Genomic DNA, 21,281 nt, shown 5'->3' with positions numbered 1-21,281 from the left:
CCCCTCCCAGGAGTCCCCACGCGGCCCGTTTTGGATGCAGGTAAGTGCAGGGTGCGCACGGAGGCTCGGGGAGGGCAAAAAGCATGCCTACTGTCTTCAGGAAGTCCAGAAACGGGCCTGTTTCCGGCCTCCAGAGGGCCTCCGGAGCCTAGGGAGGCCGTTTTCGCCCTCCCGGAGGCTCGAGAAAAGCCTCCAGAGCCCGGGGAGGACAAAACTGCCCCCCCCCATGGTGCAGGAGACTGACTAGTCCATGCCCACCATGGCCACGCCCACCCAACAACGGGGCAGAGAACCCCTTGCTAAAATTTTTGAACCCCAACCCCTGGGTGGAATGTCCTGATCATCTCATGTTTGGACTATTGCAATGCATTCCATAAGGGGGATGCAGAATGTAGCAGCACAGACAGCTTTAGGCATCCCTGTGGTGGTAACCCCGGGTAACACCACTGCTGTGGGAACTGCACTGGTTGTGGGTTTGCTTTTCGGTCCAGTTCAAGGTGTGTTATCATCATCTTCAAAGCCTTTTATGGCATGGATTCAGATTAACTGAGGAACAGTCTCTCATCCAATGGGACTGGCCCAGCCCACTCACTCCTGCAGAAGAGGTATATTAGGAATTTAGGCTGGTGGGGTCTAGGAGACGAGCCTTTTCTGCTGTGGGTCCTGCCCTTTGGAACAGGGTGAGCTTAGCCCCTACCATCTTGCTCTTCTGAAGGGCCCTCAAAACCTGGTCCTGCCAACTGCCCTGGGGTCTCGATGGGGATGTTCCACTTTGAAGGTGGTTAGTAGCAATAGCAACAGCACTTAGACTTATATACTGCTTCATAGTGCTTTACAGCCCTCTCTAAGCGGTTTACAGAATCAGCTATTGCCCCCAACAATCTGGGTCCTCATTTTACCCGCCTCGGAAGGATGGAAGGATGAGTCAACCTTGAGCCAGTGAGAATCGAACTAAGACGGTGAGATTTGAATTAAGTAGCCTGCAGTACTGCACTCCAACCACTGCTCCATCTTGGCTCTATAGTAGATAGATCCTACCTCCATGCCAGTCATTTATTCATCCCTTTTATTTAATTTCATGTTAACATTTAATGTTTTAATGCTAACACTGACTGTTTTTCATGTTTTAATGCTCTCGTTGTTTTATACTGTGCTTTTAAGGTGTTGTAAGCCGCCAGGGAGATGGACAGCATAGAGCCAGTTTGGCCTAGTCTTACAGCATCAAGGTAGAAAGCAGGAGGCCATGCCTTCAACCCCCATGTTAGCAGAAAATCCAGCTGGGTTATTTTGGGCCAGTCACTTTCTCTCAGCCCAATCCCCTCCTCAGGGTTGTTATTGTGGGAGAGGAATAGGAGGAGGAAGTTGGGTATGTTCAACACCTTGAGTTATTTATAAAAATAATAAAGGCGGGAAACAAATAAATAAATCAATAAAATATAAATTTAATAAATTAACAATAGTACCCTGTTTCCCCCAAAATAAGACGTCCCCTGATAATAAACCCAATCGGGCTTTTGAGCACATGGCAAAAAATATAAGACAGGGCCTTATTTTCAGGGAAACATGCAGTGGTGAAATCTAAAATTTGTTACTAATGGTTTTGTGGGCGTGGCTTGGTGGGGGGGTGGTTAATGTGACTGGGTGGACCTGGCCAATTTTTTTTTCTTTTAAAACCATTTCTTCTACAACCTCTTCGGCGAAGAGGTTGTAAAAAAAATGCTTTCAAAAGGCTCTGACGATCCCAGCTGAGTTGCCTGATCGGCAGAGGCTTTTTTTCTTCTAAAAGAAAAAAAAAAACCTCTGCCGATCAGGCAACTCAGCTGGGATCATCAGCTGACGATCCCTTTGACGATCCCAGCTGAGCCGCGTGATCATCAGAGGCTTTTTTTTTTTACTTTTAAAAGCATTTTTTGAGCCGAAGAGATTGTAGAAAAAATGCTTTTAAAAATTAAAAAAAAAAGCCTCTGATGATTGTGCGGTTCAGCTGGGCATGGGGTGGGGGGCAGGGATTTTTGCTACCGGTTCTCCGAACCATCCGCCTCCATCGCTACCAGATCAGGTGATCCAGTCCGAACCAGGAGCATTTCACCCCTGGAAACATGTTAATAAAAATGCACTACTCTCGATATTTATTTTGTACATACTTGTGTAAACTCCACTTTGGCTGGATCTCCCACAATGGATCCATCTGGCATCTGGTAGCCAGCATACTGGATGAGTTGATTGTTCCATATTCGAAAGTCGTGCTTTCCATCAGTTCTGTGGGGGAAGACAGTGATGGTGGACCTGTTTCAAGAGAGTGGGAGTGAATGACAGTTTACTCAGTGATTCTATAGATCCCGATGAAATATATATATATTTAAAAAATGGCTCATACCTTATGTTCCCTCCATTTGTAGCATACTCCAAATGGCGACAAAGATGTTCAAACATTTCTTTAGCGTTAGTGCAACTGCGAGCATCAAACACCTAAAAGGCATTAATCGGCAAATGAGAAAACTGAATATTAGTAATACATCCTTCCAAGGTCGTTTTCCAACCCAAAGCAAGAAATATAACTTTTGCAATCTTAAATAACTCCTAGATAACCCGTACTTGACTCTTAGAAACCAGTTAGTTTAGCATGTTTTGCAGATAATAACCTCACAGAAAGGACACTTATAGATCATGTAGCTCCAACTTTGATCAAGAATAGATCCATCATACTGAAATAGATTTCCTGGAGACCTTCAGTGTTCCACGGCCTGTAAGTTATATCAGAGTTCTCTCTAGGACAGGGGGGGTCAAACTCGATTTCATTGAGAGTGGAATCAGGGTTGTGTTTGACCTTGGGAGGGCGTGGCCAGCTTGACATCACTCGTGTCGGGGGCACCTGTGGTGGCCTGAGCGCTCTGCCAGCAAAAATGGGCTTCCGTGAGATGTCGTCTCCTGCAACCCTCTGATAGTGAAAACGGAGCTTGGGAGGGCCGGATCCAGCCTCTGGGCCCTGAGTTTGAAACACCTACTCTAGGGCAATATTTCTCAACCTCAGCAACTTTAAGCTGTGCGGACTTCTATTCCCAGAATTCCCCAGACACAGCTTACAATTGTTGAGAAGCATTATCCTAGAAGGTCAAAGGAAAGTATCAATCTTACATATCAATTCTCATTCATCTTTTTCATTGCTCTCTGAAACGTGCTCTTTTTCAGGTTACACATTCTGAACTTCCAAAAGGCAGATTATTGGGGATCCAGTTAAGCAGATTCAGGAATTTAAATCTTTGTTAAGATTGTAAAGTTCAATAATATGTGTGCCGATTCTTTCCTATTTCTAACCTTGCCAAGGGAAGTCATTGACATCATCAGAGCATCTTAAACATAGTCCTAGAATGCTGGGCCAGAGTTCCATTCTTTGTCTTATAATTTTTGTGGAGGCATTTTGCAGTGGCTCAGTGGCTAAGATGCTGAGCTTGTTGATCGAAAGGTCGGCAGTTCAGCGGTTCGAATCCCTAGTGCCGCGTAACGGGGTGAGCTCCTGTTACTTGTCCCAGCTTCTGCCAACCTAGCAGTTCCAAAGCACGTAAAAAATGCAAGTAGAAAAATAGGGACCACCTTTGGTAGGAAGGTAACAGTGCTCCGTGCGCCTTTGGCATTTAGTCATGCCGGCCACATGACCACGGAGACATCTTCGGACAGTGCTGGCTCTTTGGCTTTGAAACGGAGATGAGCACCGTCCCCTAGAGTCGGGAATGACTAGCACATATGTGCTAGGGCAGGGGTCAGCAACCTGCGGCTCTGGAGCCACATGTGACTCTTTCATCCCTCTGCTACGGCTCCCTGTTGCTGGTCAGCTCCACAATTATAAGGCTTTCGGTTAGGACAGGTAGAGGAAAAAGGAGGCCGCATTAGGAGGAGACTTTATGGTGGGGGAACCAGACTCCCGGTCGGCTCCAGAATTGAACGGGGGCTTCCAGTTAGGACCTTTGTGGCTCTTTGAGTGTTTAAGGTTGCCGACCCCTGTGCTAGGGGAATCTTTACCTATCACTATGGAATAGGATGAGCCGAAGCCTGGCTTTTTCAGTAGAATCTGGTAAGTCTGGAAGAGCAAAAGCAAATGGATCACCTGTAAATTGGACCACTGGATTCTCCCGATGCACCGAGGAGCATTTCTCCAGGCTTGCTTTGTGGCAAAGATAAGCTCTTCGTTGGTGAGTTGATAAGTTCCTGTTCTTTCTATCTCCTGAGCCACTGCTTCCAGCCGTGTTGTGTGCTCTTCCGTTTCCGCCCTGCAAAGAAAATAAAGGAAATGGCAACAGTGGTGAACAGGGCAGTAAGTAATATTGGTAAAGCTAACATAATTCAGAAAGTTTTCCAAAATGATTCAGGGATTTCTCAATCAAAGAGATGCACGGAAGAAACAAGTGAATGTTGAAAACCATCATTCTTTCCTATGGCTATCAAGCGATCCTGGATTGATGGTGTTCCTGGGAGGAGAAGACAGCCTGTAAAATTCCTCATTACCTTGACACACTGCTGCAGGAGTCATAATAATAAGACTTTTCCCCCCCTTGTAGCGCCAATAACATCATTGTTTGCTTGTAAGATTAGAAGTTGTCTGGCTCCAAACATTAAAAATACAGCTTTCTAGATAGTAGAGATCCTTCACCTAATGACTTGCCATTAAACATGGTTTGTTTAATCAGCTACAATCAGTACAGTAGTTTCTCAAACTGCAAAGCCGTAAACCAATAAACAATAAACAGTAAAGAAGCTGCCTTCATATTCTGTGCCTACGCCAGAGGTCTTCGAATTTGGCAGCTTTAAGACTTGTGGACTTCAACTCCCAGAATTCTCCAGCCAGCTATGCTGCCAAGTTTGGGGACCCCTGGCCAAAGCCATAACTAATCAAACCAGGATTGGGAGGGGAATTTATGTAATTGTTAGGAGTCAAAAACAACTTGATGCCACACAACCAGTGCAAGGAGAGAACCAGGGGTGAAATCCAGCAGGTTCTAACAGGTTCTGGAGAACCGGTAGCGGAAATTTTGAGTAGTTCGGAGAACTGGCAAATACCACCTCTGGCTGGTCCCAGAGTGGGGTGGGAATGGAGATTTTGCAATATCTTTTCCCTGGAGTGGGGTGGGAATGGAGATTTTGCAATATCCTTCCCCTGCCACGCCCACCAAGCCACGCCTATAGAACCGGTAGGGAAAAATGTTGGATTTCACCCCTGGAGAGAACCATCAATGACAAGTAATCCTGCCTGATTTATATCATTGTTTCACCATTGCCCTCAGGTCATAAAAAAGCACATGCACATTTAGGAACCTTCAGCTCCCTTTTTCTTCTCCAGTTAAATGGTTAAATATTCTTTTGCCAGCCATAAGCAGGCACAAAAATGCCTTGATTTAAGACAGCTGTCTTCCAACCTCAGCCATTTTAACATGCATATAAACTTCAACCCAGGCTACCTTGCTGGGGAATTCTGGGAGTTGAAGTCCACACGACTAAAAGTGACCGAAGTCAACAAACACTGAAGAAAGATGAATCTCATCTTAGCAGATATATAAAACTTGGGTTTACATAGTAAGTCACTGCTTTCATTCACCGTGGTGTGTAGAACAAACCAAGATGGCTATGTTCACACACAGAACTAAGCGAAAGCCAAGCAAACTATGCTATGACGTACTGGATCTATGAACATGGAAATTGTTAGCTCTCTATGGTCTCAAGTGGAAACTCTTCCTAGATTTTGCAAGATACTAAATAATGCAGACTTTTGTTATACCGTATTTTTGGGAGTATAAAACGCACCTTGTTTCCCCCTAAAAGGGGATGAAAATTTGGGTGCGTCTTATACACCGAATGTAGCCCCGCCCACCCACTGGCCCCCACCCTTTGGCCTCTGCCTCCCAGCAGTTTACTTCCTTGCAGCAAGCAGCAAGAAGAAACAGCCCATTTCAGCTTCAGCACAGCCTAATTAGCCCAAGTTGATTGTTCGTTGGTTCGGCCTCCCGACTCTCAGCTGTTTCAGGCTGCAGGGATTGCCATTGCCTATAGCTGCGCGGGCCTCTGCTGCTTGCTGCAAGGAGGTAAATTGCTGGGAGCATATTTTTTTTCTTGTGCTAATCAAGCTATGCTGAAAACGAAAATGAAAGTAAAGCAGGCTGTTGGCTAATTGCTGCAACGAGGCAAAATTGCTGGGAGGCAGAGGCAGATTTCTTTTTCTTGTTTTCCTCACCAAAAAAGGAAAGTGCGTCTTATAGTCCGGAGCGTCTTATACTCCAAAAAATATGGTATTGCACGCAATGCATATATAGTAAAGCAAACAGCCATTGGACCAATCTTAGCCTTGATGGTCATGGGACTATCTCTGGAGGCCATGTGCTGGGAGGCTATGGGTTTTCTTGGCCAGTGTTTGGCCACTGTGACAACAGACTGCTGGATGAAATGGGCCAGGAGTCTGATCCAACAGAGCACTGCTTAGATTCTTATGTTCTAAATCAGTGGTGGGTTTCAAAATTTTTTTGGGTGTGGGTGTGGGTGTGATTTGGTGGGCGTGGTGTGGCTTGGTGGGCGTGGCTTGGTGGATGTGGCAGGGGAAGGATACTGTAAAATCTCCATTCCCTCCCCACTCCAGGGGAAGGTTACTGCAAAATCCTGATCAGTTGGGACGTGGGAGGCAGAGAATAGATGCAGGCAGGGCCAGTCAGAATTTTTACTACCGGTTCTCAGAACTACTCAAAATTTCCCCTACCAGTTCTCCAGAACTGGTCAGAACCTGCTGAAACCTACCTCTGTTCTAAATGAATAATTACCCGAACAAATTTCAGTCCTATAAGCCAAACATGGCCTGCTGAGGCCTCCATCTGTCCTGCCAGATCCTATTAGCTTCTCTTCATCTCTCTCCCCCTCTTTTGATTTCTCCTGGAGTTCAGAAACTGTGTTTTTCAGCCATTATAATTCTAATCTCTTGTCAGCAGCTATTTGGAGATAACAAGGTCAGGCCTCCCAAGGCTTTCGTTTCTCTGCGCTCCTCACCCTTCGCCTCTAGACCCGAGAGACAAAGCTTTTTGTACATGACAGGTTTCTTCCTCCTTTCAAAGGGAGCGCGAGGCTGCTCCAGACTGCCTCTGCATGAAAGAATGGCTTAAGGAGAGCAGGTGGTAGAGCTACCTATCTGTGAAGTTGTCCCTTTATCTGAGTTGCCAAGGATGCAAGAGCTGAGAATGCAGATGTGGGTCCCTGCACCTGCCACAAATGCCTGATACAAGAATGTCGTGGGCATCATTGCATCATTATATAATTTGCGTTATCTAGACAAAAATGTCAGAACATCAAGACCAGCGTTAGTCCCTCTCTCACAGATTCCGCCCTCCCCCCAAATGGTTTTGATTTTGGTTACAGGATTGTATGTAAAGCAGCTTGGATGTCTGAAAGCAGAGTTCAAATGCAAATGTTCTCTAATTTTTCTTTGTTCTTTTCTGCTGTAGGAAGTTAACACCCACCCTCTTCTAGGAAAATGAAATATTCTAGGAAATATTAAAAAGGCAGAATATTATATTTCCCTGGATGAGAAATGGAGAAACATGTTTTTAGGCAAGAAACAGACTCACTCTTAATAGCCTCCACCATCCTCAATAGCCCACAGCAGATGTCCCGCACTTAAGAGATAAAGAGATAGCTAGTTCTATTCATAGGCAAATGCCCGCACCCAAGATCCAACAAAGATAGGATTAGCTCTCTACCCATCTAGCAACAGAACTCATCACATGGCACCTGGGAAGATTACATCACCCAGCAAGGCTCAACCAAGCCTGGGACACAGACAGCCTACAAAATTAGCTAAGACCCCCGCATGGCCCCATGGGAGTCTGACAACCAATCAGAATACAAGCTCAAATTCAAAGCCCAACAGAGGGTATAAATCTCTCTCTCACACACCCATGTGTCTTTTTTGCCCAGGACCTCAAAACCATGTGGTCCTGTCCATCATTAAAAACCATCTTTCCAAATAGCCTCCATGTTTCCAGTGTCTTTCTCCCCACTTGGAACTGAACCCAGATGGACATTTCTTCCCACACTACTTTTCTATAATTCCGGAGAGACGCCTTCCCTGATTACCTGCTCTTTCCTTTTTGTTTCACTTACAAACTTAAGACAACACAAAGGCAGTTTATTGCTCCGTTAGCACTACAGTTAGAGTAACGCTATTATGCCAATCACCGCCTGAATCTTTAAAAAGGTCTTCCAAAATTGCCGAAAGGAAGTGAATCACAGGATAGAAGCTCAAAATAAGCAAAAAACAAAAAAAAACCAAAAACCTGACTCACTTTTGAAGTGTGTTGTAGAAAAGATGGATAAACTCAGTTGCTTGAAGTAGTAATTTGTCTCTGGGGATGGGTTCCTCTCGGGGACCCCGGATTAACCCTTTCGGATTCATGAGAGATCCCTGGCAAACTTTGTTCTGACAGTTAAGAACCTGGGGAAAAAAAATATGTACAGGCAAAAGGGATGGATTAGCAAACACTTCTAGAATCAGCAGTAGGCACAGGTACTAGGTTTAACCTTTGGGGTGGTTTAATTAACAGAGGTGGGATTCACTGGCCTTCCCTACCGGTTTGCAAATGTGAGCGCACACACTCGTACACCCGTGCTCACTTCGCTCGCGCACACCATCTTCCACGCATGCTCAGCCTTCTGTGCATGCTCTTTGCTCACGCACACGCCTTCCACACATGCACACAACCTCCAAAACGTGGTGAAATTACATCCGGGCATGTGGGCAGGGCCTACTGCAGTTGTCGCTACCAATTCGCCCGAACCGGACAGAACCGTTTAAATCCCATCACTGGTTTAATACCCGTCTCAATGAAACATTGACCTTACAATGGAAAGCACAGTATGGAAAAAAAATCTGCTCAGGATCATGGATTATCATGGATTAGTTATGGATAACTAATCATGGATTAGTTATGGATGATTGTACTCCTGAGAATAACATGACCAACCAAGAAAACAAACCAATGGCTCATTGAGCAAATCAATCATGAGTTTTCACTTGAGGTACAAATGACCAGGCTCAAATTATCCTACTTATATAGAAACCCAGCTTCCTGGAAAAGGCTCTCTTGCTGAGAAAGGGGGAAGGAATGAGAAGAAGAGGACAATCAGCAGCAAGATAGATCAACCATTGGAAAACCCGAAGGACCAGGTTGGAGATAGATCATCCTGGAGAAGATCTACTTATGGTATGTGGTTGCTAGAAGTTGAAAACAATTTGATGGCACATGATCAATTTATCAATTAATGGATGACTGTAACAAATGATGGCTTCCTTTCACTGAAATGTTTACTGTACAACTATGTATGTGAATACATGCCCCTGTTTAATTTTTAGGTGTTTTTCTTTTATGTATTTATGTATGTATGTAAGTATGTATTTATTTATTTATTTTGTGTATTCTTTTTATTTTTGAATTTAATAATTTTTTAAAACATTATTAGGTAGAACCTACAGATAGAACCCAAAAGTGAAGCGGTGCCAATCCAACTTGTGTTTGGAACAGGAATCCAAATGGATTCTTGAAAGATGCTTGCTCAAACTCTGCTGAAGCAGGAATAGTGAAAAGAAGGCCTCTACCTTCCTGGGCAAATTGTTTCCCTGTCAACTTCTTTCATTAGTACAGTTTTTTTCTAATTTTAATGAAGATACGCCTTCCTGGTAATTTTAAACTTCTAACAGTAACCTTTATGACCGCCACTTGGAATGACAGATAACAATCCTTCAGTTATTTAAAGAGTCTTCTTCAGCTTTCTCTGAGTAGAGGAGAATCTGCTGTGGCCACTTCAAGGCGTGTGTGGTCTGCTAGAGAGCTAGAAAAAACACCTAAATCTTAAGCATTTCTCTTACCTCTTTGGCCTCATGGTGCAATGCATCTTGAAGGATTGTTCCAGTCTCCCAATTTTTAATTTTTAAATGCCTTGGGCATCTAGATGTTTGTATGGTATTATTCTGGAGAAGTTTCTGAGTAGAAAAGAAACCAAAAACAAGGCATTTGATAGATTTAATTTGGATTTGATTGCTGTCTTCCTCTAAAAATCAGGTCTGTCTGTCTGTCTGTCTGTCTGTCTGTCTATCTATCTATCTATCTATCTATCTATCTATCTATCTCTTTCCAGCCAGCCAGCCAGCCAGCCAGCCAGCCAATAGAACTTTCTTTCTTTCTTTCTTTCTTTCTTTCTTTCTTTCTTTCTTTCTTTCTTTCTTTCTTTCTTTCTTTCTTTCTTTCTTGCTAGCTATCATCTATCTATCTATCTATCTATCTATCTATCTATCTATCTATCTATCTTTCCATCCATCCATCCATCCATCCATCCATCCATCCATCCATCCAATAGAACTATTTATTTTTATCTTCACAAGAACTCGTTTCAAGGGCCAAAGACACCAGTAAACTTCAGAGCTGAGTAGGACACTGAATTCAGCATAAAACATTTAACCCGAATACTTGTCAACTGATTACTGTACTACATTGTCTGCCGTTGCATAATATTCTGAACACAAACTACCAAATGAATTGGAGTTGATGCTACACAGGAAACAATAAAAACTAATCAGATTTAGCAACTAGATTTGTAACCGCCTTCATGATGCATGTTTTTATGGACACAGGTTTGGGCACACTCTCACAATTGTCATTTTACAGTTGTCATTTAACTTGCCATGTTAACTCAAGTTAAGTTTCATAAAATGTACTAAAGCCCAAACTGAACAAATGACATCTTCGTCTGGCTACTGGGATTATGTTGCTCTCCAGATGAAGGTGACCATTTTATGTTGCTCAGAGTTACCTTGAACCACAAGATGAGTGGCTAGTTAATGTAATAATAAAGGAATAAACAAATAAACAAAATCATTCCCGGCCTCTTGCAGGGTTATCTAATCCCCACCTTGGCTTATCCTCTGTATTTTAGTCTTAATTTTGGATAGAGGCAGGGGTGGGCTACAAAAATTTTAGCAAAGGGTTCTCTGCCCAGTTGCTGGGTGGGCGTGGCCATGGTGGGCGTGGCCTAGTTGGCTTCCTGCAGCATGGCGGGGGGTGGGTGGGGGGTGGGATGTTTTTGCCCTCCCCAAGTTCCGGAGGATTTTCTTGAGCCTCTGGGAGGGCAAAAACGGCCTCCTCAGGCTCCGAAGGCCCTCTGGAGGCCGGAAACGAGCCCGTTTCCGGCTTCCCAAACTTCCGGTAGGCCCATTTTTCACTCTCCCCAGGCCTCCACATGCGCCCTGCATTTACCACTTACCTGCATCCAAAATGGGCCGTGTGGGGACTCCTGGGAGGGGAGGGGTGGGCGGGGCCAGCCAAGACTGGGATTTGGGGGTTCTCCGAACTGCACAGAATCTTAGCTAGAGGTTCTCCTGAACACCTGCGAACCCCCAGCAGCCCACTCCTGGATAGAGGGACCCCAAAACCAGACTCACTTCTTTTGCCTTCTCAAGCAATGTGATGCCATTGGGTTTCCTGCTCAGGCTCTTAACAAGAGCACCTTCCTGCTTTGCCACACTAGAAGAAAAGAGAAATAATCCTTTGTGAAGTGCATGATGGTAAAGCATTCAGTCTATGCTAAATAAGTGGATATGATCACATATTTCCAGAGAAAAGGGAAAAGTAAAAGTTTCTCTGTTTTGTTGTACCCGACTTTAGGGTGTGGTGCTCATCGCTGTTTCTTGGCTGAGGGAGCCAGCGTTGTCCTAAAACATTTTCCATGGTCATGTGGCCAGCATGGCTATAGACTTATATAACGCTTCATATAGCCCTCTCTAAGAGGTTTACAAGGTCAGTCTATTGCCCCCAACAATCTGGGTCCTCATTTCACCGACCTCGGAAGGATGAAAGGCTGAGTCAACCTTGAGACAGTCAGGATTGAACTCCTGGCTGTGGGAAAAGTTAGCCTGCAATACTGCATTCTAACCACTATGCCACTGCGGCTCTTACACTAAAGTTGCATCGAGTGCTGTTACCTTCCCACCAAAGTGGTACCTATTAATCTACTTGCATTTGCATATTTTTGAACTGCTATGTGGGCAGGAGCTGGAACAGGAATGGGAGTTCTTGCGCAACACTCAGGTCTCGAACCTGTGTTCTCAACTTTCCAACCAAAAAAGTGTCTTTAACCACTGAGTCATCGGGCCCTAAGACAACCAAAAACTCCCGTCCTTTATGATGACCCTATTAGAGAAGAATGGCTGTACAGGTATCCTTGACTTCATTCATAGTTATGATAGCTTATGACTGTTGTAGCATCCCCATGGTTATGTGATCAAGATTCTGACAAGTGACAACTGGTGCGTATTTAGGACAGTTGCCGTGTGATCACTCTTTGGATCCTTCCCAGTCATCTTCCAACAAGCAAAGTCATTAGATGAAGCCAGATTTGCTTAACAACTGCAGCAAAAGAGATCATAAAATTGGGCATGTTTCACTTAACAACCACCTCACTTAGAAACAGAAGTTCAAGTCCCAGATGTGGTCGTAAATCAAGGATGACATTTATGATTGCCCTGACCTGGATGGAATATTTTTTTTTCTTTTTGGAAAAAAAGAAGGATATCAACTAGTAATGTTATCTTCTTTGGAAGCCACTGTCGCCACTCTTGCTAGACAGTAAGAGATAAAGCAGGCTGAAAGAGACTGATCCAAGGATACCAAGATAATTTTCTGGCTAAGATGGAGATCTGAAGTCATATCTCCTCAAATTTATTTTTATACTTTCCTAAAGTTGTAAAAAATATTAAAATAAAATAAAAAATAAAAAAGTTTTGTAAAAAGGGATACGGTGGCTCAGTGGCTAAGATGCTGAGCTTGTCGATCGAAAGGTCAGCAGTTCAGCGATTCGAATCCTTAGTGCCGCGTAATGGGGTGAACTCCCTTTACTTGTCCCAGCTTCTGCCAACCTAGCAGTTCGAAAGCACATTAAAAAATGCAAGTAGAAAAATAGGGACCATCTTTGGTGGGAAGGTAACAGCGTTCTGTGCAACTTTGGCATTGAGTCATGCCAATCAAATGACCACGGAGACATCTTCAGACAGTACTGGCTCTTTGGCTTTGAAACGGAGATGAGCACTGCCCCCTAGAGTCAGGAACGACTAGCACATATGTGCGAGGGGAACCTTTACCTTTAAAGTTGTAAAAGCAAATGACTACTGGGGGAAAAAATGTTTTGAGGAAACTGCACCTGCAAACAACCATCATTGCTGAGGATTTTTAAAAAACTAGAAATTATATTTGGTATCACTGTTTCATGTATTAAAAAGTGGATTTTCCAGAGCAGGAAAAAACACTCATGAGCAACTATAAATAAACAGCTGTAATGTCAATGTGTGAATAAGCTAGGATCATGATATCCTAGGAATCCAAAAAGGTATTCATTGTGCACTCATACATACGACATATGAGTATGAAAAAAGGTTAGTAATGTATTAATATGGTGATGCCACTCAATTAAAATACACTTCAATTAAAATAGAATCATTCCTAAATATCCAGGGAATAATTAAAAAACTCTCATTCAGTTTTGAGTTAAATCTTATTTATGAAGAAGAAGGACCATTCATGAAGCACTACTCAAAGGTAATGCAATCGTTTAAACCTCACTAGGTAATAAACACCCATTGTGACTGTCAGGAGAATTTACCAGAGGAAACTGTCAAGATAGGGACTGTGGCTGTGGGTTCAAAGCCTGCCTCTTTTTTTTAATGTGGTTCATATGCCACGCTTGGCAAAAAAGGGTGACATTTTGACTGCATAGTTGTAGCTACCATCTCGACTTTTTTTGACATACTCCCTTCCATGGATGCCCTTAAATCAGGGGTGAAATGCTCCCGGTTTGGACCGGATCGCCTGATCTGGTAGCGATGGCAGCGGGTGGTTCGGAGAACCGGTAGCAAAAATCCCTGCCCCCCCCCCATGCCCAGCTGAGCCATGCGATCATCAGAGGGTTTTTTTTATTATTTTTAAAAGCATTTTTTCTACAACCTCTTCGGCCGAAAAAATGCTTTTAAAAGTAAAAAAAAAAAAAAGCCTCTGATGATTGCGTGGCTCAGCTGGGATCGTCAGAGGCTTTTAAAAACATTTTTTCTACAACCTCTTCGGCTGAAGAGGTTGTAGAAAAAATGGTTTTAAAAGTAAAAAAAAAAAAAAGTTGGCCACGCCCACTCAGTCACATTACCACCACCACCACCAAGCCACGCCCACAGAACCAGTTTCACGAATTTTACATTTCACCACTGCCTTAAATAATGCAGCAAAACTGAGAACTTCTATGTTGGTGTATTAATACAGGTAGTCCTCGGCTTAAGACCACAATTGGGACTAGAATTTCCATTGCTAAGCAAGGTGGTTGTTAAGTGAGTTGTCCTTGATTTTATGACCTTTTTTTTTTTTGTGCCAAGGTTGTTAAGCAAATCACAATAGTTTGTAAGTGAATCACACTATTCTAAAAGTGTATCCAACTTCCCCTACTGACCTTCCTTATTGGAAGTTGGCTGGGAAGGTCACACATGATCCCAAGACACTGCAACCATCATAAATACATGCCAGTTGCTAAATGCCCAAATTTTAATTATACGACTGTGGGGATGCTGCCACGGTCATAAGTGCAAGGACCCATCGTAAATGACTTTTTTCAGTGCCGTTGTAACTTCAAACGGTTACTAAACAAATGGTGGTAAGTCGAGAACTGCTTGTAAATAAAGGTGATAGGATGAAAGTATTTTTCTCTAATATCTTTCCAGCAGAAAGAAAAACTAACACCAGAGAAAATTAAGCCAACAGGACAACTGCTTGAACACTTGGGGGTGGGGAGAGAGAGAGACAGACAGAGATAAAGAGAGACAGAGAGAAACAGAGAGAGAGACAGATAGAGAGAGAGACGGGGAGGGGGGAGAAGCAGGTGTGAAAGAACTAGTGATGCTCCCATTGCTTTGATAAAACTGAGAGGCTTCCTGGGGTGCTGGTGGTGGGTCGAGGGAGTGCTAAGCCAGGGTACCACCCATTGAGCTAAACAAAGAATCACGTCAAGCTGCTTCAGAGATCAATGGGGAACAAGTTGGTTATAGGAACAAAACAAAGACAGGGAAAGCCATTCACAGAATGGATGGCTTTGGGGAATTAACTGGGTGGATATTTCAAAGAATTCCAGATGCGCCCTTGTTAAGAAAATAGTTGTGAATTTCATTGCTTTCCTGTAGAATATAATAATAATGATTTTTGAACTTGTCTCCCTTCCTTTTCATTTCCATGCTGGGCAAGGGAAAAGGTTTTTTTTTTTTTTTTAAAAAAAAAAACCTTATCATGTTTTCCCACCTTCCCTTTAAGGCGTTCCTGGCTGAGTTTTCCTTTTGCTGTTCTGTTCGGATGACGGTCCTGTGAGGTAGGCTGTACTAAGAAAGAGGAATGGACTCTCAATACCATGGCTGAGATTTTCCTAGACTTAAGATGCCATCTCCACACAAATAGATATCTGCATCTACTAGAGAAGAGCTCCTCAACCAGAGGTGCTATTCAGCAGGTTCTGACAGGTTCTGGAGAACCAGTAGCAGAAATTTTGAGTAGTTCGGAGACCTGGAAAATACCACCTCTGGCTGGCTCCAGAGTGGGGTGGGAATGGAGATTTTGCAATATCCTTCCCCCAGGAGTGGGGTGGGCATGGAGATTTTGCAGTATCTTTCCCCTGCGACACCCACCAAACTATGCCCATCAAGCCACACCACACACACCAAGCCACGCCCACAGAACCAGTAGTAAAAAATTTTGAATTCCACCCCTGTCCCCAACCTTCGGCCTGTGGACTGATACCAGTCCATGGCCCGGAAAGATTGAACATCGCTGTTCTAGAGTTATCCGATTATTGTACCATGGTTTGTGATGGCACAAATGAGGTCTCATTTATGAGATTTATAATATCCATAATGCCCTCTTCTCTTTTCCTACACTAGAACAGCCCTGTGAGGTGGGCTGGGCTGAGAAATGCGGACTGGCCGAACATCATACAGTTTGTTTCTGTGCCTAAAAGCGCACTAGGCCTCTCAAGTCTCCCATTTTCTAGCCCAGTCTTCACTACTATATCACCTTCCAAATGGCTGCATAATGCTACAGATTGTAGTGTGTGTGTGTGAAAGACAGAGAAAGAGAGAGAGAGAGAGAGAGAAAGAATTTTCTTGGCTGTTTTCCAATAGAATGTAATTTCTCAGGTAATTTCCAGATTTCGAGCCAAGGAGAAACGTGAAGCAGCCTCACCTGTGGACATTTTCGTTTGCTTTTTCTGTATTATTGTTGAGATCCATCTCTTCCCACAACTCGGAGTGATTGGATGGTGGCACACAAAGTAACGCCCACGGATACTTCATTCTCTGCATAATCTAGACCAAGGCGGTTTGGGTGCCGTTCAAATCCTAGCCAAGCAAGATAAAAAATCCGTTTCTGCAAAGGAAATAAATAGCAGGCATGAAGAGAGAAAGAAGATTTTTTTTGTTTTAAAAGCAAGGGAAGGTCAGGGGTGTTCGGGTGGGACCAAAAAAGCAAGATGGCCACCTTGCACACCGAAGGAGAGCAAGGCTTCAATTGTGATTACGTTCCACCACAGACTGTATACAAGTCCCTTGGCAATTGCTTCAAAATAACCATATAATGCTTCCAGGTTTTTCAGATTAATACAGGTAGTTCTCAATTTATGATCATATTACTGTCATCTGCACCTCTATAACTGTCTGGTTTGGTTCTGCAACCCAACAAGACAGACACAGACTTCAGAGGATAATTAGCACTGCAGAAAAAACAATTGCTACAACCTGCCTTCCATTGAGGACCTGTATACTGCACGAGTCAAAAAGAGGGCTGTGAAAATATCTACAGACCCCTCGCATCCTGGACATAAACTGTTTCAACTCCTACCCTCCAAACGACTCTATACAGCCCTGCACATCAGAACAACTAGACACAAGAACAGTTTTTTCCCGAACGCCATCACTCTGCTAAACAAATAATTCCCTCAACACTGTCAAACTATTCACTAAGTCTGCACTACTATTAATCTTCTCATTGTTCCTATCGCCCATCTCCTCCCACTTACAACTGCATGACTGTAACTTTGTTGCTTGTATCCTCACGATTTATATTGATATTGATTGTTTCCTAGTATGACTTGATTGCTTATTTGTACCCTATGGGTACCCTATGACTATCATTAAGTGTTGTACCTTATGATTCTTGACGAATGTATCTATTCTTTTTATGTACACTGAGAGCATATGAACCAAAGACAAATTCCTTGTGTGTGCAATCACACTTGGCCAATAAAGAATTCTATTCTATTCTATTCTATTCTATTCTATTCTATTCTATTCTATTCTATTCTATTCTATTCTATTCTATTCTATTCTATTCTATTCTATTCTAATGCAGCCTGCTCATTAAGCAAATGCCGCAGTCATAAAACGAATGCTACTGTCATGAAAAGAGTGGCAAAGTCATTAAGCAAACCCATTGTTCTCTTTTCATGGTTTCTAGTATTTGGCAAAGCCATCATAATACGTGGTCACATGACCGCAGAATGTTTGCAACAACCATAAATGCAGCCATGTTGCTAAGTGCCCAATTGTGTGATCACATGACCTCTGGAAAGACCCACCACTATTGGAAGTTCAGAACCAAACTGTAACTCCCTTTTTTCAGGTAGCTCATAACTTGAGTCGCTCAAACGACCGGTCATAAGTCGAGGACTACCCGTATGTAGAAAACAGATATCCCGCATGAAAGCACTCCTGCTCTTCTCCAGAACTATTTTGACACTAGAGCAGAGGTCTTCAAACTTGGCAGCTTTAAGACTTATGATAGCATAGCTGGCTAGAGAATTCTGGGAGTTGAAGTCCACAAGTCTTAAAGCTGCCAAGTTTGAAGACCTTGCATTAGAGTCTTTGGTGCTGATTTCCAGGAAGGAAACAGGATTAAATAAAGATTCTGCACCGTGCTTAACGTAGCCAAGGGAAGCTCTTCCTATGTTTTTCACAATCAGATCCCATTAAGAAAAAGTCCCTTCCTGTCATTAGAAGCATCCTTCTGTTAATTCTGTCCTTCTTATTACTTCCTGATCAACACAGGTAGGGAGTGGTGACGAAAGAGGTGATGTTGGTTGAACTCAAAACGCTAAGATGGTTTGGGAGACAAAATAATAATAATAATAATAATAATAATAATAATAATAATAATAATAATAATAGCAAATATGCAAAAATGGAAAACAGTTCTAACAGCAAATGGGGAGAACATTGGTGAAGTCAACATCAGATGAGGAATCTTCCAGGGGGACTCACTTTCACCACTACTGTTCAACATCGCATTAATTCCATTGACAATAATCCTACGAAACACAAAACTGGGATACCAAATCTCAAGCCAACATGGCAAGATAAGCCATCTACTATACATCTACTACTTGTCATCGGGGCACTTGGTACCATGTCCACGAATTACACAAAACACTTCTAGAAATTGCAGCTTCCTGCAATAACACCAGCGGAACTGCAAAAAACTGTGCTACTCGGAACATCATATATTTTAAGAAGGTACTTGGTTGATACCTAGGATGCTGGCAGCAACCCGTATCAACCATTAGCACCAGTCAATGGTATTTGTGACACATTTTTAAATGTCCAGTTGACTGAGTTTCATTTTTAATGAATAAAAGAGAATAATAATAATAATCTCAAGGCAATAGGCTGACCCAAAACCAATCCTAAAGAAGACAATGTGAAATCATTTCCGTACAGGTGCAAAAAAGAAAAAAGCACACAGGCATATCTAGGGCACTAATGAAACTCATCCAAGTTTGATAAATAAACTCAAAGGGGCATTCCTGTACTTTTAACCTTTAAGCAGTTGGCTCTCATTCTCTACAAAACAGGGTGAAACTTTCATTACTGGCTTCCTTCCATTAAAAAAATGTAGAAACGCCATTATTTTGCAATTTCATGTAAAAACTGGGGAACACGCCGCATGGGCATGAATGATAATTAGGTAATATTTAATCAAATATTAAATGGGCAAAGTTATCTGTCTTTTATCTATGTATCTATATTTATTTTTTACCCCACAATAACTCAAGGTAACAAATGTAGCTAATATTCCTTCCTCCTCCTGTTTTTCCCACAACAACCCTGTGAGGTATGAACATATGAAGAACGGTTGCTGGAATTGGGTATGTCTAGTTTAATTAAGAGAAGGACTAGGGGAGACATGATAGCAGTGTTCCAATATCTCAGGGGCTGCCACAAAGAAGAGGGAGGCAAGCTATTCTCCAAAGCACCTGAGGGTAGAACAAGAAGCAATGGGTGGAAACTAATCAAGGAGAGAAGCAATTTGGAACTAAGGAGAAATTTCCTTACAGTTAGAACAATTAATAAGTGGAACAACTTGCCTGCAGAAGTTGTGAATGCTCCAACACTGGAAATTTTTAAGAAGATGTTGGATAACCATTTGTCTGAAGTGGTGAAGGATTTCCTGCCTGGGCAGGGGGTTGGACTAGAAGACCTCCAAGGTCCCTTCCAACTCTGTTATTTTATTCTATTCTGGTATAAATTTATTAGGTTGGTTGGGCTAAGAGAGAAACACTGCTCCAAAATCACTCAGCCATCTTTCTAAACCAAACATCACTACTGTCTCTAGAGGATCCGTGGTATATATGTATATGTACATTACACTCATCAGAGCACAAGGAAGCATATATAAGCCATATTGCTACATATGGACAAAGTTTAAGGTGCAACTCCAAATCTCATATTTATAAGTGAATAAACCTCCCTAAATAGAGAGGGCTACAGATCTAAACAGAGGCTTTCCATCTTAATGCATTAAATACTCATCCTAAATACCACCAATTGTCAGTTATAAGTGTAACATATTGAACGACTTTTTCTTTAATGCAGCCAGTGGAGTTATAATGCAAATCTACAGCCTCCCAGCTTCATCCCAAATAATGAGATGGGCAGTATATAAATTTTACAAATAAAATAAATACATAAAATCTACAAGCCTTTGTTTGTTTGTTTGTTTTTAATTTAGTCCAGAAGTAAATGGATTTGGGCAGGACTGAATCCAAAATTCGTGTGTTTAAAAAAAAAACTCTTGAAAGATAACATTAAACGCCATACTATATTTATGAATCACAAAATAATCGCCGTTGTTCTATTTCATTTGATGAAATGGAGTAGATTGCTTTTTGAGGGACTCGTGCAAAAGAATCCAGTTGTTCTAAATTTGTAAAAGGCATTGCAATCATTTCTTTAAAGAGCTTACTCCAAGGCTGCTTTTTAAACCAACTTGTAAGATATACACCCCCCCCTGCCCCCATGCATTAAAATCACCCACAGTCTCAAAATTGCAATCAATTTGAAGATGGTGCCAAGAGCAAAGGAAGTCCTAGGAAAGTTGCGATTTCCCATGAACTTACCAGACCAAGAAACTCAGCGGGACACACACCTCAGCATAATTCCTCCGTTGCAGATTTGAGATCCAGAGCTCTTGAATCAGTTCCTGCTGCTGCCTGGATCAGATTTTTAAAAAAATCACTTTGGAGTCTGCTAAACTGTCTACTTGGCTGAGTTCCTAGAACTTTCTGGAGTTACCTGTGCCATACAAAACCTAACAGACAAAAACCGTGCCAGGGATTTGCATGTTTCTTCAGCAAGCATCTGCATCAGTCTTCTTTCTCTTGCATTTTAGCCCGAGACAATATTGGCCAATTTCTTCTCTCAGCCAAAATATCTATACTGATCCAACTTGAGAAATCTCTGCTGCCCCACAGAGGCAAAGATTTAAACATCCCTTTTCACACAGCTGGCAGGAGAAAACGATCTTACCTTGAGCTTTTTCTTTCTTTCTTTCTTTAACCTGTCTGTTGCAAGATCTTTGTAGCCAGAAGGTTCTTCTCTCTCTGAATATTCACCCACTCATTGGACCATATAACAAAGTCAGTTGCATTTTATACTCTCTTTAAATGCAAGCAAAGATAGGTGGGGAGTCCCTTACTTTTAAGAGTGACAGATGAGTCACTTCTGGCTTTCCTCACAAATGTGCAGGATGTTTAGCAACACAGTTTTATTGGCCAGGACGAATATTTAGGTTTGTTTGCTTATTTATTTATTTTTCTAAAACTCACAGGCATCTTGTGGGACTTACTAACTAGGGAATTCCCAAGACTCGGCTGAGTTTTCCCTTCCTCCAAATCAGATCCTGTAGATAGGAGTG

General features: G+C 42.6%; 1 protein-coding gene across 3 annotated transcripts in view; it reads right to left on the bottom strand.

The window, feature by feature from the left end:
* Positions 1 to 20,970, bottom strand: part of NOS2 (nitric oxide synthase 2) — a 54,015-nt gene extending 33,045 nt beyond the window's left edge. The window contains exons 1-8 of one of the 3 annotated variants that reach the window (XM_087889654.1): positions 20,894 to 20,970; positions 16,278 to 16,460; positions 11,462 to 11,543; positions 9,893 to 10,006; positions 8,313 to 8,461; positions 4,103 to 4,265; positions 2,378 to 2,469; positions 2,145 to 2,286 (exon numbers count right to left, since the gene is read on the bottom strand). In XM_087889654.1, coding sequence (XP_087745780.1) covers positions 2,145 to 2,286; positions 2,378 to 2,469; positions 4,103 to 4,265; positions 8,313 to 8,461; positions 9,893 to 10,006; positions 11,462 to 11,543; positions 16,278 to 16,396 — 861 coding nt within the window. In that variant the 5' untranslated portion in view covers positions 16,397 to 16,460; positions 20,894 to 20,970. Of the gene's footprint in view, positions 1 to 2,144; positions 2,287 to 2,377; positions 2,470 to 4,102; positions 4,266 to 8,312; positions 8,462 to 9,892; positions 10,007 to 11,461; positions 11,544 to 16,277; positions 16,461 to 20,484; positions 20,771 to 20,893 lie in introns of those variants that run through there. The other 2 variants (XM_087889658.1, XM_034420763.3) reach the window with 2 other exon arrangements.
* Positions 20,971 to 21,281: the final 311 nt, after the last annotated feature.

This window comes from Pantherophis guttatus, chromosome 1 (genome assembly GCF_059756535.1).
Source record: "Pantherophis guttatus breed Tessera chromosome 1, ASM5975653v1, whole genome shotgun sequence".
In the NCBI taxonomy this organism is placed as follows: Eukaryota; Metazoa; Chordata; class Lepidosauria; order Squamata; family Colubridae; genus Pantherophis; species Pantherophis guttatus.
Note: the sequence above shows the minus strand (reverse complement) of the source record. Positions and strands in the feature narration are given on the sequence as shown.